The sequence below is a fragment of the Stegostoma tigrinum genome, chromosome 7, assembly GCF_030684315.1.
Source record: "Stegostoma tigrinum isolate sSteTig4 chromosome 7, sSteTig4.hap1, whole genome shotgun sequence".
Taxonomy (NCBI): Eukaryota; Metazoa; Chordata; class Chondrichthyes; order Orectolobiformes; family Stegostomatidae; genus Stegostoma; species Stegostoma tigrinum.
The window spans coordinates 65,649,589-65,664,906 of record NC_081360.1 but is presented as its reverse complement, the minus strand read 5'-3'; the positions used below and the strand labels follow the sequence as shown (position 1 = coordinate 65,664,906).

The window sequence follows — 15,318 nt, the reverse complement described above, 5'->3', positions numbered from 1 at the left end:
TCAGATGTATGGATAATGGGAACACTTAGTCTTATCACTTGCTGTTTATGTTGCTTGGCATGCAAATAGTTCTTGACGTAGCTTCACCAGGTTGACACTTAATTTTCTGAAGAGCTTTGTGCTATTCCCAGCATTCCCTCCTGCACTCTTCAGTGAACTCAGCTTGATTCCCTACTGCGATGCTAATTATAGAGTGGGCCCAGCTACGAAGTTACAGATTGTATTTGAGTCCAATTATATTTCTGGTGAATGCTTACGGTACTTTGATGGATGTCCAGACTTGAATTGCTTGATCTGACCAAGGTCTATACCATTTATCACGGTGATCGTGTCATGCAACATGATTAAGGGTACTTCCAATGTGAGGATGTTGATGAACAGTTAATCCTGCAATGTAACAGATACCCTTATGTCTGGAGCCAATTGAGGGAGAGATTTGAGGGTCTGTACTGGGGGAGTAATCAGTATGATAATATGGTGAGATCACAGTATGGTGGTTATTGCAAACTTTGGCTGCCAAGGTACAGCTGTGGCATTGCTACAGAAGTATCATGGAAAATAGAGGACTGAAGGCATAACATTTGGGATTTTGAAAGTGCAATTACACGTGACTTGGGAAAAATTTATTTCAGAAAGGAATGCAGGAGAGGGGCATTTTAATTGGGGTAGCTAGCAAGTTAGTTAAAGAAAAGTGACATGAAGAAAGAAAAGCAAGGTAACAGCAGAGTAATGAAGAGACCCATTGTATAATTTGAGTTGTAGTGTCACTGAATGATCAGATATACATGAACATACGATTGAGAATTATATAGCAAGACAGGAAAGTTTCAGTAAGCAGTAACAGCAAGGAGCCAGTTTTCCTTAAAAGCATAATGTTAATGCAGTCACACATTACAGGATCATGCTGACATAAAATTCTGAATGGGAATATAGAGAGGGATTGATGCTATAGAAAACATATCATTGAAACATTCTGGAATCTTAGAGGACTTGATATGTAGATGTGGAGAGATATTTCCCTTTTGTGGGATCAGAAGCAAAAATCTCAGAACAAGAGCTGACATGTTTAAGTCAGAGCTGTGAATCAACTTTTTCTCTCAGAGTGTAGCAAATCTGCACAATTCTTTGATTGAGAGGACTATTGCAACTGCTTCATTAGGTATATTGAAGGCCAAGATAAACAGACTTTGAATCAGTAAGGGAATTCAGGGTTGCTGGGAAAAGACAGGAAAGTGGAGTTGAGGATTGTCAGATTAACCGTGATATCATTGAATGGAAAAGCAAACTCGACAGACTGACTAGCCCACTTCTGTTTCAAATTCATATTATCTTATGCTGGCATTGATGATGACAAAAATCTTCACAGAAGATGGCAATTACAGATCATAACTACTCCTCTGCCTTTCAATATTCCTGTTACCCTGGAGCAAGCTTGGTGTGGGTTAGGCTCTAAGGATACATTACCATCAGGAAGAAGTTTAAGGTGGCAAAACCAGGTGATACCAAAGAAGGGTTTCTGAAGAAAAGGATTCAAGAATGATCTATTGAGGAAGGATAAATTGTGCTACAAGAAACAGTGCTATTTATGACTTTTGGATAGTTTTCATTATTCTCTTGACTTATTAGCCCCTTCAGTATGCTATTGTACTCCTGTACGGTCAATGATAAGGCTTGACTTTCTAATTGCAGGAAAGGCAGTGTCATCACAGTAGTGTCGAATACATTTACTGAAAATGCTGATGTGAATGAAACCAAAATTGAAAACGCTGTGAAGACTGATGGTTTTTATTCATTTAAAAGTAAGTAATGCCTTCTTTTTGTTCATTTTCAAGTAGAAATAAAGTAGCTTCTGTCCTGTAAAATGGTGCTTACATGCACACAATGCTACTGTCTTCGGCTCTACACTTTCAGGACAACATTCAAGCTTTCTTTGTTGGGGACAGAGAGAATGGAACTGCATTTGCTGGAGAATCCAAGATAACAAAGTGTGAAGTTGAATGAACACAGCAGGCCAAGCAGCATCTTAGGAGCACAAAAGCTGACGTTTCAGGCTGAGACTCTTCATCAGAGAAGGGGATGGGGAGAGGGTTCTGAAATAAATAGTGAGAGAGGGGGAGGCAGACCGAAGATGGATAGAGGAGAAGATAGGTGGAGAGGAGAGTATAGGTGGGGAGGTGGGGAGGGGATAGGTCAGTCCGGGAAGGACGGACAGGTCAAGGAGGCGGGATGAGTTTAGTAGGTGGGAAATGGTGGTGCAGCTTGAGGTGGGAGGAGGGGATAGGTGAGAGGAAAAACAGGTTAGGGAGGCGGGGACGAGCTGGGCTGGTTTTGGGATGCAGTCGGGGGAGGGGGAGATTTTGAAGCTTGTGAAGTCCACATTGATACCATTGGGCTGCAGGGTTCCCAAGTGGAATATCGGTTGCTGTTTCTGCAATCTTTGGGTGGCATCATTGTGGCACTGCAGGAGGCCCATGATGGACATGTTGTCTAAGGAATGGGAGGGGGAGTTAAATGGTTCGCAAATGGGAGGTGCAGTTGTTTATTGCGAACCGAGTGGAGGTGTTCTGCAAAGCGGTCCCCAAGCCTCCGCTTGGTTTCCCCAATGTAGAGGGGGGCCACACCGGGTACAGTGGATACAGTATACTACATTGGCAGATGTGCAGGTGAACATTCGCTTAATATGGAAAGTCATCTTGGGGCCTGGGATAGGGGTGAGGGAGGAGGTGTGGGGGCAGGTGTAGCACTTTCTGCGGTTGCAGGGGAAGGTGCCAGGTGTGGTGAGGTTGGAAGGGAGTGTGGAGCGGACAAGGGAGTCCCGGAGAGAGTGGTCTCTCCAGAAGGCTGACAAGGGTGGGGATAGAAAAATGGTTTGGGTGGTGGGGTCGGATTGTAGATGGCGGAAGTGTCGGAGGATGATGCATTGTATCCGGAGGTTGGTGGGGTGGTATGTGAGGATGAGGGGGATTCTCTTAGGGTGGTTATTGTGGGGGCAGGGTGTGAGGGACGTGTTACGGGAAATGCGGGAGACACAGTCAAGGGCGCTCTCGACCACTGCCGGGGGGAGGTTGCAGTCCTTGAAGAACGCGGCCATCTGGGATGTGTGGGAGTGGAATGCCTCATCCTTAGTATGAGATGCTGCTTGGCCTGCTGTGTTCATCCAGCTTTACACATTGTTGGAGACAGCTTTGACGGGCCAGTGGTATTATCACTGGACTGTTAATCGAGAGATCCAGGTAACATTCTGGGGACCCGGGTTTGAACCCTGCCAATGGCAGATGGTAAAATCTGAATAAAATATCTGGAATTAAGAATCTAATGATGACCATGAAACTACTGTCAGTAAAACTCACTCTGAAAGAGCCATCTTTACCCAGTTTGCCTACATGTGATTTCAGAGCCATACCAATGTGGTTGAATCTGAACTGCCCTCTGACCAATTAGTGATGAGCAATAAATGCTGTTTAGCCGGTGAACCCTCATCATGTTAATGAATAAAGAAAAATTAGCACCCTCAATGTTTAAAATGATTAGAAACATAACAGTATACAATAACGAGCAAAAGAAAGGCTAATGGAGAATATGTTGATATGAAAGCAAGCAGTAACTGATTGGCTAAGTGTACAAAAATCAAAACTTTAACAAAGCATTGCTCATGCACGAGGCAATAATTGCAACTGTGAAAGACAAAGATATGACAGAGATGTTAAAGAAAACATTTGTGTTAATTTACAAATAATGGCACAAGTGAAAATGCATTGTACTTTAGATGGGGATGATGCAAACATTGGAGAGGATTATTGGGAAAACATGATTCTAAAAAAATTAACACAGCTCAGGGATGATGTCATTGGACCTTGATGAGGTCAGAAAATGTTTCTATCCAACTTAAGTAAACAAATTAGCTTTATTTTTCAAGAAGAATGAGTAGATTAAAACAGATAGTTGTAGATCAGTTGTTTTGACACCCATTGCAGCAATATTCTCATTTTAACATAACATGTCTGGCCAGAAGAGAGTAGTTCAAATGAATTTACACCCTGATTTCACCCTCTGATGATTTTAATGGTAAATTGGGAAGGGTGCAAATGAGCACCTAGCCTGAAATGCATGAGCAATCAGTATAAATTTGCTAAAATCAAATTACGTTGACCAATCGAAGAGGCTTTTTTACAGAAATTACCAACTTGTTCTGTAGAAGGATATCTAGCAGCTGCTTTGTATGTAAATATTCAGAATGAAGGCATTGAGTAATGACTTTTAGAAATGAAACTGGAAATTATTCCAGTTGGTTAAATAGTTATAGTATGGATCATATGAATGTCATAACATGAGGCCTGGTTCCTCATTTTGGCTAAAACAGTCTCAGGGCCTATCTCCTTCCTCCATCCATGGTAAACATCATAGCATTTTGCTGTGGTTCAACCATTTTTGTATTCATTCAGTGATATAGTTCCAATTCAGTACAATGTGTGGTTTGGAGGGGAACTTGTAAGTAGTGGTGATCCTGTGCATCTGTTGGGCTTGACGTGGAGGTGCCAGTTTTGGACTGGGATGGACAAAGTCGGAATTCACATGACACCAGGTTATAGTCTAATAGTTTTATTTGGAATCACACAAGCTTTCAGAACGCAGCCAATTTGTCAGGTGCAGAAAGAGAGGCAGGGCACACAGACACAGAGTTTATAGGCAGAGAAATCAAAAGGTCATACAACTGGTGTTAATAGAGTGTCAGATGACAAGTCTCCACAGGTGACCAATTGTTAGATGGTGCATAAAGTGTTTATAAAGTCAATGTCAGTGCTGTGCTGACATGACACTCAGATAGAGCCACGGCACAGACACTGAATTGTAGGTGTGAGACTTTGTTCAGAATCTGTTTGAGTTTTAACCTGGAATCAGGCTGGTTTTATTCCAAAAGCTGGAAATTATAAGATGTCACACTGACAGAGTGTGACTACAAATTGTGTATTTTTTCACCAAAATAGAATGCATCTGCAAATAAACAAACATCTTGGATGTTTGAAAGAGAAAGGAGATAGAGAGAGAGAGAGAGAGAGAGAGAGAGAGAGAGAAAGAGAGAGAGAGAGTGTGTGTGTGTGTGTGTGTGTGTGTGTGTGTGTGTGTGTGTGTGAGATTGAGAGAAAGTATGTATGAGTATGAGAGGGTCCGTGCGTCAGTGTAAGTGTGTGTGTGTGTGAGAGAGAGAGTGAGTGTAACAATTCAAAACTGTACAAACTAATTAAGGTGGATCATAGCAATTTATTAAGGTGATGCTGTCAAAACAGGACAGTATGGAAAATTTTACAGATACAGAATAGTGTGGTGGGGTCACCTATAATGCGACATGAACCCAAGATCATGGGTGAGTCCATCTTCATGAGCATGAAACTTGGATATCAGTTTCAGTTTGGCGATTTTCTACTGTTGGGTATCTCAGAGTCTGCCTTGGAGGACGCTTACTGAAAATCGGAAGCTGAAGGTCCTTGACTGCTGAAGTGATTCAGCCACTGGGAGGGAACATCTCCGGCTGGTAATTGTTGCATGGTGTCCATTCTTTCATTGTTGTAACATCTGTATGGCCTCACCAATGTACCATGCCTCGGGGCATCCTTGACTGCAGCATATAAGATAGACAACATTGGCCGAGTCACATGAGTATCTGCCGTGAACGTGGTGGGTGGTACTCCTACATGTGGTGGTAACATCCATGTCATGCAGAGGTTGCCATGGCAGTGTTGTGTGGTGTTGTGGTCAATGTTGTCCTGAAGGCTTGGTAGTCTGCTGTGAACAACATTCTGTTTAGTGTGGAAGCTAGAGAAGTACAGCATTGTGAGGCCATCCATGGGCTTGTGGTAGAGTGAGGTACTGAGGTGTCCATCCTTGATGGAGATGTCTATGTCCAAGAATGAGACTGGTTTTGAAGAATAGTCCATGATATGTCTGATGGTGGGATGAAACTTGTTGACATTGCTGTGTAGTTGTTTCAGTGATTCCTTGACAGGAGTCCAAAGGATGAAAATGTCAATGTATCTGGTGTAGACCATTGGCCAGAGATTTTGCGCAGTGAAGAAGTCTTGCATGAAAACGTCAGTGTATTGGTGTGCAAATTTGGTCCCCATGGCTTTTCTGTGTGTCTGGATGAAGAACTGGTTGTTGAAGGTAAAGACGTTCTGGTTGAGGATGGAGCAGATGGCATCTAGAAATTGGCAGTTGTTGGTATTGAGTACTGAGGCTGTCATAGAGTGTCCATCGTGACAAGGAATGTTCCTAGTTTGACTGGTCCATGATGTCTCTGCCTAGAAACTCTATGTCCCTGTGCCCTGCTCTCTCACTGCACCTGATGAAGGGGCTGAGCTCTGAAAGCTTGTGTTATTTCAAATAAACCTGTTGGACTATAACTTGGTATCGTGTGGCTTCTAACTCTGTTGCCCTTGTCCTTCTTGACAGTAGGGGTTGTGGGTTTGAAAGGTGCTGTTAGTGGAACTTTGGTGAAACACCAAGGATTGCTGCAGATCAAATAGCTGAAAAAATAAAAGTGAAAGGTAATATATTTAGAAGGCACAACAGTTACCTGAGTGTCATGATAAAGCAGGCAATATTTTCAAATCGATAATTCTTTGACAATTCAAAAACAGACAGTTAAAACCATAAAGATGAGCAAAATTTAGTTTTTACAACTGTGGCCACTAAGTACAAGAAAAAATGATAAGCTTATAAAACTGATTTTATTCAACCTTTATTCAATTATATATTGGATGAAACCTTGGGTGGTCCATGATAAGGAGGGCATTAAAGGCAAGTCTCGGCCATTGACCAATCTGGACAGTCGTAGAAGGCCTCTATAGAAGATACATTTAGTCAAAAGCATGACGGAGTTAATAAAAAAAATGACTATTGTAAATGTGCTCCAAATGTGCTGGATAAAGCAACATAACAATCTCAAAAAATGACAGAATATGGGTTGGAAATGTTTTGAAAGGATTAACCTTGAAAAGCAGCAAACCTGCAACTCATTGATGATGATATCATATGAACTTATAGGCAGAATAGAGTTAAGACCCCTTGCTGGTCCCTGCCAATAGCCTGGCTTGCATTGTAGTCTGGCTCCACAACACACTCTTGTTCAGATTCTCAATGTAATCCAAGCAGAGGCCACCAGCAAAACCTGGCAGTGCTAGGCCAGAGCTGCCAGCTAATCAGATTAACTAGCAGCTCTCTAAAGCAATACGTCCTCTCCAAATGGAGGTGGTAGTCTTGACCTAAGACAATCAAAACTCTTTCCAGCATATAATGGCTGCAGGGCAGCTGTATTTTTGTTGGATGGGCTCCTTAATTACAGGTGTTATTAATCCAAATATCTGATAACAGGAAGAGTTACACAAGGTAACATACATATCAATTTTCAGGTGTGAATACTTTGCTGAAGTAAAAAGCCCATCACTACACCTGTGACAGATCATGTGGGCAGAACAGATCTGGGTTAATAACTTCAGCTATTTGTACAAAAACAGATTTAAGATGCTACATCATATCACATCACGGAGGCAGTAAATTGCAGTTATCAAACCAAGCTCCAACTCCCATGCCTCACATCCAAAACCCAAGCCTACCCTGCCCCACCTGCCTCCATCTTCTCCAGCTTCTTCTCATGTACAATCTGTCCTTGTTTAAGAAGACCCAACAACTTAGCTCTACCATCTGTAATAACAAAGTGTGGAGCTGGATGAACACAGCAGGCCAAGCAGCATCTCAGGAACACAAAAGCTGACGTTTCGGGCCTAGACCCTTCGTCAGAGGGTCTAGGCCCGAAACGTCAGCTTTTGTGCTCCTGAGATGCTGCTTTGCCTGCTGTGTTCATCCAGCTCCACACTTTGTTATCTTGGATTCTCCAGCATCTGCAGTTCCCATTATCACTTCTACCATCTGTAATATTACTTCCCAGGACCTCCTTGTAATCTGAGCATTGCCCATTACACTTTCCTGGCAAAGATGGAATTTCTGCACCTGTAAGTTAATATTGAGGGTGGCACTTCTTCCTACTGAGTGATGGTCTGGCCTTTATTAAGGCCACCTGCATGGTATCATCATTGTGGGCTACCCTTTTCTAAAGTCTACCACTTTGTAACAAACCCTTCTTTCTGGCAACAAGTAATCTGTCCTTTCATATGAAATCGAGCCTGGTGTGTTTTTTCATATGAATTCCATCAGTATAGTGTTAAATACAGTGTATAAATTAGATGCTTGGAAATGAATTTATTATTTTGTTTTTTTTAACAGCTATGGCTGCATGTGGCTCTAAAAAATGTGACCAAGATACCACGATAAATTGTTATCAGCCACTTAAAGGAGGACTTGCTGAGTGTGTTTGCAAGGCTGGATTTTATAAACCAAACAGATATGATACAAAATGCCAAGGTATTTTTATTTACTTCCTAATTTTTTGACATGAAATGTTTGCATATAAATGACATATAATACTTGTTGAGACCATGAATCACTTGAATATTTCTTTGCTGATTACAGTTTTAAAAATAACAAACTTCAGAATATAACTTTCTATTTGATTATTGCTGAAAATGACATATTATGTTGAAGTTTTTTTAATCTTGGAGTCAGGTAGGGAAATATAAAGGGAAATTGGAGATCAAAGGTGTTGAATAAAAGGCAAAGGGAGTGGTAATAGTTATCAAGAAGACAAAGCATAGACTCAAGGTGGGTGCTAATGGCAAGATAATAATGAGCGGTGACTGAAAGCACACAATGAAAGAAACAAATATAGATACTGAGAGTGGGGTGTTGTAGCGGAGAGGATGGAAAATTATCAAAATGCAGGACAGAGTTAATGATCTGAAATTTTTGAACTCAGTGTTGCGTCCTGAAGGCTGTAAAGTGCTAAAGCAGAATATGGAACGTTGATCCTATTGCTGATCTGCCACTTCAACACATCACCATGTTCCCTGGCCAAAATCTCTGTCTCAGGCTTGCTGCAGTGCTCCAGTGCAGGGCAGGTTGAGTTAGAAGAACGGTATTTTATTGAGGTTGGTTGACTCGCCGAGTTGGTTGTTGTTCCACAGACATTTCATTATCATGCTTGTAACATCCTCAATGTAGCCACTAATGAAGTGTCAGTGTGTTTTCCTGCCTGGTTTTTAAACTCTGGGGTCCATTGCAATGGATTGCCTCACTTCCGGGTTTCCTCTGCAATGGAATGTATATGGGGTCGAGTTCAATGTGCTTATTAATAGCATTCTTTGTGGAGAGCCATGCTTCCAGGAATTCTCGTGCTTGTCTCTACCTAACCTGTCCCAGGATCTTGGGATTGTCCCAGTCAAAGTCGTGGTTCTCCTTGTCCATGTGGATTGAGATGAGTGAGTATTGATCATGTTCTTTTGGAGGCAGTTGGTGTTCACGTACTCTTGTTGTTAGTTTCTTTCCTGTTTGTCCGATGTAGTGTTTCTCGCAGTCTCTGCAGGGGATCTTGTAGATGACAGTGGTCCTGTCCATGGTGGGGAGTGAGTCTTTAGTTCAGCTCACCCAAGCACGAGAATTCCGGGAAGCTAGGCACTCCATGAAGCATGCTATTAATAAACACATTGAACTCGACCCCATACACATTCCACTGCAGAGGAAACCCGGAAGTGAGGTAATCCACTCCAACGGATCCCACAGTTTTGAAACCAGGCGGAAAAACGCACTGACACTTCATTAGAGGCTGCATGGAGGATGTTACCCAGCACGATAATGAAACGTCTGCGGAACAACAAACAAGCTCAGCGAGCCAACCATCCTCAACACCCACAACCCGAGCTACAGATCTACTCCAAAACCTTAATAACGGCATTTTATTTTCCACCCTGGAATTCTGCAGCCTTCAACAATTTTAGGGCTTCAGGTGATGTTCTTACCCCAGCCCCCACACATCAGGTCTTGTTATCACATGGGCTGCTAACACACACAATCCATTGCCAGCTACTAACAGCCCCATTAACAGCTATTCATTCCCCAAAACTGACCTTTACACACTCATTTGGCTATCCAATTTTTTTTCTCTCTCATAGAACACAGAACATAGAACATAGAACAGTACAGCACAGAACAGGCCCTTCAGCCCACAATGTTGTGCCGACCATTGATCCTCATGGATGCACCCTCAAATTTCTGTGACCATATGCATGTCCAGCAGTCTCTTAAATGACCCCAATGACCTTGCTTCCACAACTGCTGCTGGCAACGCATTCCATGCTCTCACAACTCTCTGCGTAAAGAACCTGCCTCTGACATCCCCTCTATACTTTCCACCAACCAGCTTAAAACTATGACCCCTCGTGCTAGCCATTTCTGCCCTGGGAAATAGTCTCTGGCTATCGACTCTATCTATGCCTCTCATTATCTTGTATACCTCAATTAGGTCCCCTCTCCTCCTCCTTTTCTCCAATGAAAAGAGACCGAGCTCAGTCAACCTCTCTTCATAAGATAAGCCCTCCAGTCCAGGCAGCATCCTGGTAAACCTCCTCTGAACCCTCTCCAAAGCATCCACATCTTTCCTATAATAGGGCGACCAGAACTGGACGCAGTATTCCAAGTGCGGTCTAACCAAAGTTTTATAGAGCTGCAACAAGATCTCACGACTCTTAAACTCAATCCCCCTGTTAATGAAAGCCAAAACACCATATGCTTTCTTAACAACCCTGTCCACTTGGGTGGCCATTTTAAGGGATCTATGTATCTGCACACCAAGATCCCTCTGTTCCTCCACGCTGCCAAGAATCCTATCCTTAATCCTGTACTCAGCTTTCAAATTTGACCTTCCAAAATGCATCACCTCGCATTTATCCAGGTTGAACTCCATCTGCCACCTCTCAGCCCATCTCTGCATCCTGTCAATGTCCCGCTGCAGCCTACAACAGCCCTCTACACTGTCAACAACACCTCCGACCTTTGTGTCGTCTGCAAACTTGCTGACCCATCCTTCAATTCCCTCGTCCAAGTCATTAATAAAAATTACAAACAGTAGAGGCCCAAGGACAGAGCCCTGTGGAACCCCACTCACCACTGACTTCCAGGCAGAATATTTTCCTTCTACTACCACTCGCTGTCTTCTGTTGGCCAGCCAATTCTGTATCCAAGCAGCTAAGTTCCCCTGTATCCCATTCCTCCTGACCTTCTGAATGAGCCTTCCATGGGGAACCTTATCAAATGCCTTACTGAAGTCCATATACACCACATCCACAGCTTGACCCTCATCAACCTTACTAGTCACATCCTCAAAAAACTCGATAAGGTTTGTAAGGCATGACCTACCCCTCACAAAGCCGTGTTGACTGTATTTGATCAAGCCATGCTCTTCCAGATGGTCATAAATCTTATCCCTCAGAATCCTTTCTAACACCTTGCAGACGACAGACGTGAGACTTACCGGCCTATAATTGCCGGGGATTTCCCTATTTCCTTTCTTGAAGAGAGGAATCACATTTGCCTCTCTCCAGTCCTCAGGTACGACTCCAGTGGAGAGCGAGGATGCAAAGATCTTCGCAAGTGGCGAAGCAATTGCATTTCTCGCTTCCCAAAGCAGCCGAGGACAAATCTGATCCGGGCCTGGCGACTTGTCAATCTTAATGTTTGACAAAATTTTCAGTACATCAGCTTCCTCTATCTCTATCCATTCCAGCATGCACACCTGCTCTTCAAAGGTTTCATTCACTACACAGGTCGTTTCTTTCGTAAAGACAGAAGCAAAAAACTCATTTAGGGCTTCCCCTACCTCCTCAGGCTCCACACACAAGTTCCCTATGCTATCCCTGATCGGCCCTACTCTTTCTTTGACCATTCTCTTATTCCTCACGTAAGTGTAAAATGCCTTTGTGTTTTCCCGGATTCCTTCTGCCAAGCCTTTCTCGTGCCCCCTCCTGGCTCTCCTCAGACCATTTTTGAGCTCCTTCCTTGCCTGCATGTAATCCTCTCTAGCTGAACTTGACCCTAGCTTCCTCCACCTTATGTAAGCTACCTTCTTCCTTTTCACTAGAAGCTCCACCGCTCTCGTCATCCAAGGTTCCTTTATCTTACCCCGTCTTGCCTGTCTCAGAGGGACATATTTACTCATCACTCCCAACAACTGTTCCTTAAACCATCTCTCCTTATGCTCTATCTCCACTTATTACTTTCTCCCTCCCCCTACCCTAATTTCTGCACAAATATTAACCTTTTCCTAGCTACCATCAATTTTTAAGACACTGGACTTGAAAGTTTAATTCTGATTTCTTTCTACAGATGCTGGCATATCTGTTGAATTATTCCAGCAATTTCTGTTCTTATTTTTGTTTCTGATTTCCAGCATCTGAAGTTTTTTTTAATTCCTATAACTTCACAGAACGGCTGTAGCAGGCCTCAGACAGAAATGTAAGCATAAGAGCAAGTTGAGGCATTTAAATGCCAAGTAACCAGAAGGTCAGAGTCATGCCTGAGCAAAAGTGTTCTGTAAATTGGTCATCCAGTTTACATTTGGGATTCCTAGTGTTCAGAAGACCACCTTGTGAGCAGCAGATTCAGCCAGCCAGACTGAAAGTAAATTGCTGCTTCAATTTGGGGCATCTGCCAATGAGGACCTAAAACTGCAAGTGTTACCTTCCCATACAATCACAGGGAGTGTATCTTGGAAGGGGGATGTGTTGGGCAGTGATAAAGGAATTAACCAGGGTCTAGCAGACAGAATGGTTCCTTTGGAATGTTGATTGGCGAGAAGAGGGACTGATGTTTTTGGTGGTGGTAAGGTGATGGTTGTGGCAGAAATGGTGGAGGATGAACTTCTGAATGTTGAGGTTGGTTGAGAGAAAGTGAGAATGACGGAAAACCCTATTATGTTTCTGGAAGGGGTAAGGACAGGAGTGCAGGAAATGGGTTGAACATGGCTGAGTGCTATGTCGGTCAAAGTGGGGAGGATGTCTTAGTCAGGAAAAATTAAGACATGTTTGAAGCAACATTGTGGAAGCTAAATCATGAAAGTAGGTACAATGAAGATGGAGAAACTTGGGAGTATGTAATCTCTTATAGGAAGCAGGGTGTGTAGTCAATGTAACTGTGGGAGTTGGTGATTTTGTAATGGATCTCTATAGATAATCTATTCCCAGAAATAAGAACAGTTAAGAAAGGGAAGGAAAGAGTCAGTGATGAACCATGTGAAGGTGAGAGGTTGGAAATAGGAAGCAAAATTGATTATTTTTTCCAGTGCCAGACTATTTGTATCATTAATAGCCATGGAGGTGCTAGAAGACTGGAGGTTGGCTAATGTGGTCCTACTATTTAAGAAAGGTGGTAAGGAAAAGCCAGGGAACTACAGACCAGTGAGCCTAACATCAGTCATGGAGAAGTTGTTAGAGGAAATCCTGAGGGACAGGATTTACATGTATTTGGAAAGGCAAGGAGTGATTAGGGATAGTTTGTGGGAAATCATGTCTCATCAATTTGATTGAGTTTTTTGAAGAAGGAACAAAGAAGATTGATGAATGTAGAGCAGTGGATGTGATCCATATGGACTTCAGTAAGGCATTTGACAAGATTATTCATGGTATACTGGGTAGCAAGGTTAAATCACATGGAAAACAGAGAACTAGCTATTTGCATACAGAACTGGCTCAAAAGTAGAAGACAGTAGGTGGTGGTGGAGGGTTGCTTTTCAGACTGGAGGCCTGTGACCAGCAGTGAGGCACAAGGATTGGGGCTGGATCCACTGCTTTTTGCCATTTATATAAATGATTTGGATGTGAACAAAGGAGGTATGGTTGGTAAGTTTGCAGATGCCACTAAAATTGGAGGTGTGGTGGACAATAAAGAAGGCTATCTCAGAATACAGCAGGAACTTGACCAGATTGGTCAATGGGTCAAGGAGTGGCAGATGGAGTTTAATTTAGATAAATGTGAGGTGCTGCATTTTGGAAAGACAAATGAGGGCAGGACTTATACACGTAATGATAAGGTTCTGGTCAGTGTTGGTGAACAAAGAGACCTTGGAGTGCAAGCTAATAGTTCCTTGAAAGTGGGTTGCAGCTTGATAGGATAGTGAAGAAGGTGTTTAGAATGCTTGTTACAGAGATAGTAGGAACTGTTGATGCTGGTGAATCTGAATTAACAAGGTGTAGAGCTGGATGAACACAGCAGAGGAGGAGCAAAAAAGCTGACGTTTTGGATCTAGACCCAAAACATCAGCTTTCCTGCTCCCCTGATGTTCTATTGGACCTGCTGCTCAATATGACTGGATCGCTTGTTGGAAAGCAAGCCAAAAATAACATGCTTGCTGAACTTGTGTAGGAGCAAATAGTTGATCTTTTATGCCCTGGTTACCTCTGACCACTTCACCACCACTTGAACTGGCCCAATGATTAGATGAATTTCTACAACCAGGATTTGAAAAAGTTTTCCACATGCAAGATTTCTTTACATTTGCAAACAGCGTACAAGACTTGCATGTCAATAACAATGCAATGTTCACGTCTTCAGTTGACATTTCTAGCTTATTCTCCCATGCACCATTCAAAGAAGCTGTTGAGGTTTGCACTAAAGCAGTATGTCATGGCGATCTGAACACGCTACAGCAACACCATCTATTTTGATCGTACATTGTTTCATTAAATTTGGAACCAATCATATGTGTTGATTATTAAATGAATACTGACTCGCACACTGGTGGCATATTTAAATCACCATGACATTGTGCCGCAGTGCAAATATCTATGACTTCCTCAAGTGGTACATTATGAATAGGCTAGAAATGTCAAATGAAAACTTTGTTATTGATATGGAAGTCAAATATAGTCTTAGCAAATGTGAAGAAATCTTTCACTGTGCATGTAGAAAACTTACTTAAATGATGGTTGTGGAAATTTACCACACCATTTGGCCAGTTCACATCGTGTAGAATTAGTTGGAGATAAGACAGGGTTTAAAAGACCAAACCTATTATTTAGATCGTATATGACATTTAATTAGTTGTCAAAAAAACACATTTCCCGCTGCCACAAGAAACATGTCATCGATGGAATGAAACATGTCATCGATGAAAAACCCATCCTCCATCCCTTGCATATTTCTGATATATATTTGAATCCGCAGCTGTATGTAAGATTTTCATTAAGTGTCTTAATGGACTCCACCCAGCGCTCAAATTCACCTTTGAAATGCAGCTGTCAAATGAGCTGTCTTTACTTGACATCTCAGGTGAGAAATTAACCAGGCGGTTTGGTAATATTGCCTACTACAATCAACCTTCACTGGTCAATGTACACATTAGGATCCCTACAGTTCCCCATGTCTTAAAATAGGCTTTAG

The 15,318-nt window shown here is 42.5% G+C and overlaps 1 protein-coding gene across 12 annotated transcripts in view; it reads left to right on the top strand.

Moving 5' to 3' along the window:
* The window catches only part of LOC125453840 (mucin-13-like), a 110,116-nt gene that overhangs the window by 79,604 nt on the left and 15,194 nt on the right, over nt 1-15,318 (top strand). For all 12 annotated transcript variants that reach the window (XM_059647372.1, XM_059647371.1, XM_059647369.1 and 9 more), the window contains 2 exons: nt 1,690-1,799; nt 8,278-8,415. In XM_059647372.1, the coding sequence (XP_059503355.1) occupies nt 1,690-1,799; nt 8,278-8,415 (248 nt within the window). The remainder of the gene's footprint in view (nt 1-1,689; nt 1,800-8,277; nt 8,416-15,318) is intronic.